At 39.4% G+C, this 11646-nt stretch overlaps 1 protein-coding gene across 2 annotated transcripts in view; it reads left to right on the top strand.

The window, feature by feature from the left end:
- The first annotated feature begins 208 nt into the window (after positions 1-208).
- Positions 209-11646, top strand: part of runx3 (RUNX family transcription factor 3) — a 49779-nt gene continuing 38341 nt past the window's right edge. The window contains exons 1-2 of one of the 2 annotated variants that reach the window (XM_088312471.1): positions 209-330; positions 592-686. In XM_088312471.1, the coding sequence (XP_088168597.1) occupies positions 629-686 (58 nt within the window). In that variant the 5' untranslated portion in view covers positions 209-330; positions 592-628. The remainder of the gene's footprint in view (positions 331-591; positions 687-11646) is intronic. The other variant, XM_088311962.1, reaches the window with a different exon arrangement.

The following is an 11646-nucleotide window of genomic DNA, read 5'->3' as shown; positions in this document are numbered from 1 at the left end:
GAAAGGAAGCGAGCGAGGGAAGAAGGGGAGGGGAGGGAGAGGCCCGGTGACCTCACGTCACATGTGACGCGAGCTCCACCACTCACAGAGGGGGAGAGTTTGTGCCTGTGTGTGTGGAGGATGGCGAGGAGGATGCAGATGCATTGTGGCTTTTAGCTTTTTACTAGCACTGACGCATGTGTCAGGGTACCAACATCGGGCGAGAGAACCAAGGAGCACGCTATCAGGGTGCCTTGCTAACCTCAGACTCGGCAGCCCATCGTGTCAAAGAGGACCACGAACCCGTCCCTTGAGGTCAGTTGGGAGGGCCTCCCGTCATCTCCAGCTCAGGTGAGCCCACCTGACCACAGCGTCAAATTGCTTCTGTTGCCAATTACCATTTCTTTCACTTTCTTCGAAACTTCTCGTCCCTGACCTCCACCTTCTCTCTCCAGCGTGCGCTGATACTAACGCATGCTTCTGCTCTCTGCTGGCTTGTGGCTTTTGAGATTCCTGCGGTAGTTGCAAACCCCGAATTCTTGCTTGCAAACAGGCGACGAGCTGAACGCCTGCTGTCCTGCCGAGCTCATATCCGTCCGTCTCTCCCCAAAGGTTGGTGGAGGCCAAGTGCTGAGAGACGCTCACCATCATGGCATCCAACAGCATCTTTGACTCCTTCTCCAACTACAGCAGCAGTCTGCTCAGAGGTGAGTGTTGATCCGCCCCGTCTGTAAACCCCCACCCCTAATTCCTCAAACCCCCTCCCATGCAAGAATCTCCCTCACTGTCCTCTTGCTCTGAATGTTGCATTTCTTTTTAAGCGATACAATACACAAAGTTTGGCGGATGTGTCTTTTCATGCACCGCTAGATACGACAATACGGTTGGCTCAATTGCCCTCATCCAGTTGCGGCTGCTGCAGATCTCTTCCTCGCCTCCTTGTGTTTTACTGTCGGCTTGATGGAGCAGCACCATTATGGTATTCTCACCACAGACTCTCAGTGAGAATACAAGCTCCATGCGATTGGGCTCTTTACCGGAACACTGCAATACAATAAAAGTGCGAGTGAAAAAAAAAAAAAACATATCAAGCTGCTTTACTTCCAGTAGGTACTTTTGGTCTGTGTGGTGAGGTGAGTGCACTATACTTGGAACTAGCCTTAATGAACAAAGCATTTGTTGTCATGGTAATTCCAATCACATTGTTTTCTTTTATTGTGAGTAAAAAAGAAAAATAAATAAACAAGTGATGGTCAGGTTTTGGAAAGTGTCATCAAGTAGCTTGTAGAGAGTTCTGCCAGTTTGTCAAGTCGGCAAATGGAAGCAGGAGAAGGAAATCAAAATCACCATCCAATTAAGGCCTCGCTCCAGTGTTAATTACAGACAGCCACAAGAGCTCCTAATCGCTTGCAGAGTGTATTTTAAAAATCTGTGGAGCCTCACACAGTCTGTAAATCAGCAAACAGTACATCTGTGACTCACATGAGACCAATCCTCGTCGTCTTGATGGGACCACAATGACAACGGATGATGTTCCGATGTTCACTTACGCTTCTACAGAAACTTTTATAACTTCCTCATGACAAGCTCCCGCCTTTTTTCACTCTTTCTCTTCTAAAACGCTCTGGATTTGTACTTCTCTCACTTTTCAGCCACACAATCTATCAGGATGTTCAAACTTCTAAAATATTCTGCTCTGGTGGCACCTAATTTAATCTCGCGGGATATGAGACCGTATTTACAATACAGTAAATGGTGGTGGGGAATGAGCGGAACATGTAAAACTGTAATCACCAGTGGAAATTAAATATCCTTTTACAATTCACAATGTCAGTAGTCTGAAACTGAACTATGTGAGAACAAAGGCCAAGCGTGATGAAGTCCTCCAGCTCTTTCTGAAACCATCTCAATTGGGGGATACCTCGTGTAAGGCGAATACTCTAGTGGTTAGCTACACAACTTGCATTACACTGGCATTGCAATTTGGCAAAAGTTCTCTTTTTCAAGCTTAAGAGGAATGCCTGGCCTCCCAAATTTGGACTTTTATAAGGTGCAACATGCTGCTCATGGAATAAAGCCATCATCCAATTAGGCATCAGGAGATTCTGCTGTAAGGAGCATTTCTTCATTTGACTTCCTCTCATCACTTTGTCTAGCATGGTGGCAACCATCTTGGAGCAGACATGCTCGCATGTGATGGGCAACATCAGATGCGCTTTGCGTGAGAGGCCTGAGCACGCCTCACCTCAGAAACCTCAGGCCTTTGCTAAAACTCACACGCATTAACTGGGACACATAAAACATATGACACATGCGCATCAAGGCGCTCACAAGCCAGACAGTTGCCAGCTGTTGTTCTCGTGGCATTTAACTCCTTCTATGCTGCGGGACAAAGTAACCGGTCGAACTGTTGGTATGTTACGAGACGATGGAGAGATTTGAGCCATTGAGGCGCTAATCTCATTCAGTCTCGCAATGCTGCTGCTGCAGCTCACTGATAATAACCACAATGAGGCTACGGCTTCTATTGTGCAGCTTCCACACTATTTAAGAACAAAGCAACATTTGGCAGACACGAGACGCATGAGAATAATAATGATTAGTTTCCACCGTCATGTATGTTCCGCATTCATATCATGCGATGGACCTGGACCAATCAAATAAAACAGTAAAATCCCAGCTGATTCCCAAAATGTGTTTTTAGCTAATTGGCCGGATCGGTAAAGAATTCCAAAGAATTTTCAGCGTATATGACTTGCTATTGTAATTCTGGTCACGTTTTACTTCTTGTATTTTCTTAGGCTCTCCTTTCACAATAATTTTTGCTAGATTTATTATGTAACCTTTTTTACACATAAATTCACTGTTACGCGTTACAGTCTTGCGAACGAGCTCCCTTTGTGGCAGAAAAATAAAAAGGCAGAGGTTTATTAGAGTGGGAATGGTTTTATGCGTTTGCCTTATGCCAGCTGTATGAATGGCAGTGCGTACTTAAATGTGAGAAACGCACCACACCTCACCACAGTTGTAACTGTTATTTTGAAGGATTGTGAGAGGTGATCCGGTTTGTTTTGGGGAGTTTAAACCCGAGTAGACACATACAGTGTGATAAAAAGGTAGTTTGAATGCATGCCGATCACTCGCAGTGAATAAATTCCGCAGTAAAAAAAAAAAAAAAAGGAAAACACTGACATATTGAAAGTGTACTGGAAAAAAAGAGACTACATTTTCAAGACGATATAGCTGGCAAATGGCAAAAATGCAATAACAATTTGATTAAGATTATTTCTCTGAGATAAATAAATGGGCTTGATTGGCGGCGCTTGAAAGTCTTGCTGAGTGTGAGGCCCCCGCGAGATGCCAAGCTGAGCAAGCTGAAATCTGTAACTAGATATTAACAGTTTCAATATTTTAAAGTGAAAGCAAATAATAGAAAACTCATGTCAGCTCAAGAGAAGCAAAATTCTGTCTCCAATTTAGCTGGGTATAATATCTATTTATAAAACTCTGAAGGCATATTGGATAGAAGAAACATTCTGGACTTGATTATGTCTGTAAACGTTTTGGAGGTACTTATTTACTTTTTGGTCTGTCTCGCCGTTTTCACTGTCTGTCAACACAACTTTATGGGGAACACTTTTAGGGCTTGCAAGTACGATGGCTTCTATGCAGCGAGTACAGAGGGGCGCACTGATTATGTGGTTGACTAATGTTAAAGCCCCCTCCACCCTTCTACACTTTTGGCTCAAACCACCATGTTGAGCTTCGAGTGGGTCAAGGTTCGAGTCGTGCTAAGTGTAGTAGTAAATACAATTTTCTGGTGGTCTGCAAGCAACCACGGGGCAAAATTCCTTGATGCCAATCTGATAAAGATTTATGCTGTAAAGGTTCCTCTGACTGCAAAGAATGTGTTTTTGTAAAATTGAGTCACAAAAGTCAGCATGCATTCCGGCGTAGTAATATAGGTAAGGTCATTTTAGCGGCAGCTTGATTTGCCCGAGTAAATTCCCTGCAATGTGAAAGTTTATCTACACAATACATTCAGCCTCCTACAGTATATGAAGGAGTAGGAGGTTTTTCAGCATAGAATTTGTAGCCACCATGTTTGAGGAGGGGGGGATCTAATATTGCAGGAATTTATACTATATATTATAATTGTTTAGCGGAAGTAAAATTCTGACTGTTGCTTGAAAAAAAAAATTATATATATATATATATATATATATATTTATATATATGATTGAGAATTGTCTTTAAGGGGATAACCTGACTCCATTTTTATTTATTTATTTATTTTACTGCACTTAATTTTTTAAGGTCTTTAAACACATTTTTAAATCATGCAAACATTCGAGCATGTACATTAAGAAAGAGCGAGATTAAAGAATAACACAAAACTATTGAGCAATTGTTTACTCAGATGAAGACGACAATGATGATCATGATGATGATACAGCTGCTGTAAATGGGGAAAATATCAAATTAATACCACAAACAAAAAAAAAATCAATGAAATACCAGGACTGTGAACTGGAAACCAGCGATTGAGGGGATTTTGCAGTAGTGCTTTTGTAAGATAATAAAAATGAAATAAATCAGTATAGCATATCCCCGACAGTATATTTGTGGAGGTAGTTGCATCAGGACTCACTGTTGGTTGCAATCATGCTTGCATTGCTCAAGTCAAAAAATAATTTCACTATCATCGCTTATGTTGCTTCAATGAAATTTAAAAACTTTATTGAAAAAATTATATAAGAATTATACGTAAAAATGTAACAAGATGTTTTTGTAAGTATTATTTTGAACGGATAAATTGTGTGTCAACAAGTCGCAAAATGTCCTTTCTTTGGTTCGTGTAACAAGATGTATCTCATTTGATTAATTTATTATTTGAAATATACATGTATATTTATTAATGAATATCCTGTAATGAAAACATAATAACAATAATAGTAAAACTTCTCGTAGTACTACTACAACTACTACTACTAATAATAGATGTATACAGCGCCTTTCAAGGCAGTCCATTGCTTAATGAAGTGGTTTCGGCATTGTCAGCCACCATTTTTATGGAGGGAGTTGCAGCATGACATTGTTTTGGAATGTGTCACTACGGGGTTGCGCTAACTGAAATATATTCCCGTTAAGAAGTTTAATGTGTTTAATGAGTGGGATGTTAAAGAGAAGGGAAATTATGTTAATCAGAAATCACAAATCCCTTTATTGTCATTGTACTCAAGTGTGCAACGAGATTAGAGAGCTCACCTCTCCAGTGCAATACAACAATAATTCAGATAAATATATAAATTAGATAAATAAGAGAATAGTTATTGTAATGGAAAATAATACGAGTTTAGAAAGAGTTTGTGAAATTTTCAATGGATAGCACAATTTTACATCATGATTTTTAAATTGGAATGTTATAACATTGTCATGGGATGAGAACTAGAAGTAGAAATTGACCTAGTAATAATTACATTACATAACAGTCTTGTTTACCATATTGTATGAAAAAAACTTTACTGCAACTTGAAATGGACAAAGATTTGCTTCAGGGCACATGGCCGCTGACTCAAGTCCTTATCATTACACACAACCTCATGAGCAGGAGACGCAAAGCCTCCTTGTGACTAAGCACAAAGCTAACAGTCGTCTAACAAGCTTTGCAATGATGTATCGAAACAAAACTCAAGTTGTTGTTTCATGAGTTTGTGAAGATTCACCTGTCTGTGGGACCTTGTTGATGTCTGGGTGTGATTTGTGATTGGTTAGGGTAAGTCAGTGGGAGAGGCAGCGGAAAAGAGAAAAAGAGTGGCTGGTATATTGAAGGCTTGAACGAAAAGTAGTTGATCACCGTTCATTTTCACTTTGGCGAATTGTCATTGTTTTGTCATCACTGTAGATTGTCTTTTCAATATGACATGAGGGCATTTGGTGAATTCGCTGATCGCTGACTTTAAGATTTGGCCTGGTCCTCAGCTAGCATATAGTTTTGTCGTATTTGAGGAAAGACCTGTTATTTTTTTGTAAAATATTTCCACATGTTTGAGGAATGGCTGCTAGTTTGCTAAACCGTCTGACCAGTGTTGAGTTCAGCCAGGTTGTGTTGTTAATAACAAATCATGTGACCATCAACTTTAAGCAATAACCAAAATTGCACCGTCGGTTCAACCACTAGTATTGGAAAGGAAGAAACTATTGTACTATTTTTTTTTCTTATTTTAAATTTTTTTTTACTCACAAGGAAATTTCTAAAGCGCCTCATCCACAAGATTCGTAATCTTTGTCACCGACAAAAATGTCTCCACATTAGAATCTTTAATCATGGTTAAAATGCTATCGCAGCCAGTACTCGGTCCTGTAACCAGTAAAGAAGAAATATAATTACAGTTGCGGAAGAATGCAGATAATTATAGGATGGGAGATGCTGCAGAATGTGAAATAATTGATTCTTTACTCTGATTTTCCTCAACTTCTTTACAGACTGTTAACTATTCTGCAATAAAAATGTTTAGGGATTTCAGCTCTTTTCCCTGAATGTACAATACTCCATGACACTAAAAATATCATTCTGGAAACTAATCCATATTTTCTTTAAATGTACCTGTAATCCGATTACTTTTACTTTTCTGTAACTTTTTTTCTTCCACGTAGCCTCAGCACATGTATTCTGTGACTCCCCTAGTCAGGCGATATCTCAACCACTCCAAATAGAATTGATAATTTTTGATAAATTTTACATTTCGGCGCTCAATAAATTTAATACACTGCATTTTCATCTTTGAGGGACGAAGTGATCATATTCAAAAATTCTTGGCGACAAGAGAAACAGTTTGCGGCCATTAAAACTGTTTTCCGAATGTCTGGCGAACATCTTTGTGAACAATTTTGAACAATCCTGTAAAAAAAAAAAAAATCATCATTCTCTATCTTCACAAACACTCACAATCGTTTTCTGCTAAGTGTTGTAAAAGGTCTTGACTATTTCAAATTCCTGGGTATGCTAATCAACAAAATATTTCCAGAATGATTTGCTGATGGTAGTGACTAAGGTTTTTCAGTAAGATTTCCTATTGAGCACCTACCAGATTGCTGTTCTGCAATGCCATGACAGCAACGGGACATATAGAACAGGTCTTATGTACCTCCACTTTCTGAAACCCTGCGTGAGCTGAAAATGTGGACAATTTAACCGGTCGGCATCATAGTTAGAGACAATCGCATCGATATTTGCAGAGTAATCAGAGGCGTGCATGATGAGTGTTTGCAATTCTTCCCTGTACCACGTCAAAATGTATACAGAGTTTTATAAAGTGTGAAAGGATATTACAATGAAGTCATCTTTTATCATTTTAAAATCAGCAAGTGGTGTGTGGACATTGTGTAAATTATAAATATTAGCCATATAAACCAAAATTAATCAAATATGCTTGAGGTAGGCGGAATCAGTTCATTGTTGGAAAGTTTTTATTTTATTTTTTTATTTTTTATTTTATTTTATTTTTTATGCGCACACAATCGTCACTGATGAGCATTTTTGGCACAGTATTATATTTTATATGATTTAGGTCTGATCCATTTTACACTAATCAAGTATCCCTATACCGTATTTATTTTGCCCCAAAGTAAACTTAAGCCTGGTCCTTTGTCAGCTGTTCATTTGTTGTTGTTCCGTCAAAGACACTAATGAAATGGACTCCTGTCAGCCATGCAGCACAAGTGTCGCCTCCCCGTCGACTCTGATGTAGTCTAGTAGTGTGAGGTCACATCGTCTGCTGTATGTGGCAGTCTCATGGTCAGAGCAGTCACAAGCACCTTTATGGTAAATGTCCTCATAAACTGCAAATATTTTTATCATACTCACCGCCTGTTTTTCTTTCCTCATGCTGAGTCAGGGGGATGCATGTCAACATGATGACTGCGACATTTTTGTTGTTTTCTAAATACTGTCTGACCAAATCATAAAGGCGAGTCAGGACAAACATATGGTCTGCTCATGTGTCAGTCTTTTGGCATTACCCACACGGCGCGGACAAAACATTCCAGGTCTTGACCCAAAACTATGAGGGACTTCCCTCTTAATGTTTCAAATGTGTGTCTTCATCTTAGATACAAGTAAGATGACTCATGTAGCGTAGGCAGTCATTCTTAATTATACAAAAGTTTTCAGTTTATTTTTAAGGAGTTTCAACAATTCACTCCTTGTCAATGAAGACTAATCTCAACCACACTACAACAAGCAATTATTTAACAAAATATTATATTTGCTCTCCTCAGTCAACACATGGTTGATGACGGGTTGGTTAAAATGACAAATGGCATCACTCCAGTATGAAGTGATAGTTGAATGCTTCATTCTTTTCCTGAATGGAATATTACACAGTAGAGAACACATATCGCATGTTGGTCTATTTTTATTATTTTGTTTTTGGTTTTCTTATTCTAAAAATAAATTCCTCAGTCATTGTTTGTTTCATAATTTACTCATGGTGCACAAACATATAACCGACAAAAATGTATTTTTTTTCACACACTTAATTTAAATAGCCATTACAGAACATTAAGATATCCATTGGACATTTTGTTTATTCTGTTATTTGAAAATAAAAATAAATAAATAAATAAATAAATAAATAAATAAATAAATAAATAAATAAATAAATAAATAAAAATAAAAATAAAAATAAAAATATTTTAGGGTGCGAAATAAGTCTTTTAATTTTAAAAGTCTACTTACCCTTATTGAGTGCATCATATAACAACCTATGAGCAATTTGTTTTATGAACAGACTCCTGATATGCATTGTGTCAATTCCTTATCTTCTAACTAACCAATGTATAGGCTAACAGTAATTTTCAGAGGTTGAAGTGGGCGGAAGTAAAGTTTGACATGTGAATTTGGTGCAGATTAAACACCATTTGTGGACATATCAATGATGTACAAAGTATGTACAATCATTTTGAATAGACAAATTGTGTCTGATCCCTCCACTGACTCCCACTAGGACATGGGAAGAGGGAGCGGGGTGTAGCTATATATCTGAGCCGAAAGGGGCATTTGGAGATTAGTTACTCACTTATTTCGCCAAAATAAATTGATAAAATTGAAAATGCAAATTTCTGTCATTTTCCTGGTCAAAAAATACAGAAAGAGAGTTTTTGAATGAAAAAATGGGCCAACCTCACTGGACCGTTCCTTTAAAAGGCATGACAAATACTATTTGTCTAATGCTTCGTAACATGACAGCTATCCGTGGACACTGCCAACCTGGCAGAAAGACGTTTGTGTGAGAAAGACTGACGGGCTCTTTAATCAGTATGATGACATAAGAGGCACGGAGCGGGCCAGTCGTTCAGTCAGCACAGAGTTTGATCAACCTAATCACCAGGCAGCCAGACTCCATGCTACTGATTGGATTTACAAACGCTCCTTGTCATCGTCGTGTCATTAGCTTGTCGTTAGCTGTGGCCGCCTTGACGTGGAGCAGCAGAGAGTGGGGCCTAAACACTGCAATCAGAGGATTAGTGAGCAGTCACAGCGAAGCCTCATGTGGACGCCTCAGGCTCTGAGTCAAAGTGGGAAAGTCCTGCCCTCACCATGTTCGAGCTCCATGTGGCCTGGGTGCTAACGGTACGCAGGGAACGCCACGGCTGATTAGCGACAAAAATGATGAGAGGAAACATTTAGTCACTTCGGACACATGGGTGGTTTCCTGGAATCCAATCAAGTCCAGTCCAAAACTATTGCAGTTTTAAAAGGAGGTATTCCATTGGGTGCGTGCAGGTCTGGGAATGGAGCCCAGAGTTGTAAGTTTAACTGGTGCATTCTGGGCTGTCGCTCTTTGTTCTCACTGCAGATTTTTTTTTCTTAAATGTGACATGTGGAGATGGTTCATTTTCCTTATTAGATTTCATATAGAAGTCAATTGGAATAACTGACAATCATCGTCGACTGCCAAATATTCCTTTTGCGAGGCATGACAGTATCGTGTGTTTGAGTAGGCTCTGGAGCTCCTTGACATGCAGGCTGAGAGTCGCCACGCCTTTGTTTCCTTACAATTAAAAGCCCAGAGGGCCTGCCAAGTACTTTCCAAGAGTTGTCTCGGGTCTGCAGAGAAAAGTGGCATGGACATTTGTCAGGAAACCAGCACCGGGCTTGCTGCTGGAATCTGGATGGATTTTGCGGTGAGTCAGATGGCGCTCTGGAAGCAGAACTCCTCTGAAGAGGGAAATTAATGCAAATTCAACATTTAGGAGGCCCTTTGAAGTCCTTTTGCACTTGAATGAGTGTGACAGAACCTGGAATGACCCTGTAACAGTAATGTTTGGAGCTGAAAGGGACAAACACTGACGACAATAGGTGAAATGCTGGAATTCCAATACAAGAACAGTATCCAATTCTGTCTTTACAAATATCATAATGGCCATCCCTTCAAAGACGCATTCATTAAACAAAATTATCATTATTGTGTATGTTGCGTGCAGAGGTGTAGAAATGCAATGCATCAAAGTGAAAGATATTTTTCTGGCTTGGTAGCTAAAACCGCTACACCAGAGTGGCAAGCTATTGGAGATAACCGCAGTAAAAAAAAAAAAAAAGCAAATAAATACCTCATTGATGGTGTCAAATGTTGCTATTTGTAATTCTCTGCCTTTTTTCACTTGGATGTAGTAGTGGAAGCAGTATAAGAAAAAAAACAATGTTTAGAATTGTGAAGAATTTAGAGATTTTTATGTCTATGCTTTTTAGATCAGATTGCATGAATGGAATATTGATCACAATATACAAAATGGCATTGGCCTTGGGTGTAATTTGATCGCTGTGTGGCTGTTAAGTAGTGAATCCATGCATGAGATCGAAGGAGACAAAGATACACAAAAGTAAAGACAGAGGAAAGAAAATGTCATGAACTAGAAAATGAAGCTCAGCTAAACTTTGCCTTTTAGTAAGACTTGCTCCTGCTTGATGATAAATGTGATGGGCTTTAATAAGTGGATATATGTGAATTTTATTTCATAAAACCCTGACAGTGGGTGGTATGATAAAGAATGCTTTCACGGCCAACCTTGGACACCCCTTACTTAGGTAACGTATCACCCCGGCCACCCCACTGAAAAATATACGCTACACCCCTGGTTGCAGGTGGACCTTTACATCACTTCAGTCCAATCTTTAAAAAAAAAAGTGTTTTTTTTCTCAAGACGGGATTTCATAACCATTCAAATGCACCAAAAGGAAATGCAGTGCAAAGATGCCTCAACTGGCATTCATTCCATTGACCACATATGAAATCCCAGCACTCATTTTCATTCCTCCCACACAATCCATCTTCCATTCATTTCTCTGTGCATCTTCCCTCTCTTATCGGAACTTTTAAAGTGTTTCCTCCAGCAAGAGGAGAGAGACAAGCACAAAGGGGCATTGTCTGCTGCAAGAAATGTGGTTTACAGACTCTGTTTTAATGACTTGGTGGTTGCAGGAAGCCAAGCATGCTTCTTAATATTTGGCTCACATGCAATTTCATTCAAGGAAAGACTGAGCTATGACGGCCTTGTCTTTGTGCCTTCCACGCCTCTTCCCCCTTTCTAGTGGCATAACTGCATTTGTGTGGAATCTCCAGCGTTGGGAGAGTAGAGGCAGGCTACGTTGCCAGTCAAATGTGT

The sequence above is a fragment of the Idiotropiscis lumnitzeri genome, chromosome 1 (assembly GCF_059441095.1).
Source record: "Idiotropiscis lumnitzeri isolate Australia: NSW breed Sydney's pygmy pipehorse chromosome 1, RoL_Ilum_1.0, whole genome shotgun sequence".
NCBI lineage: Eukaryota > Metazoa > Chordata > Actinopteri > Syngnathiformes > Syngnathidae > Idiotropiscis > Idiotropiscis lumnitzeri.
This window is presented reverse-complemented; position numbering and strand designations above follow the sequence as displayed.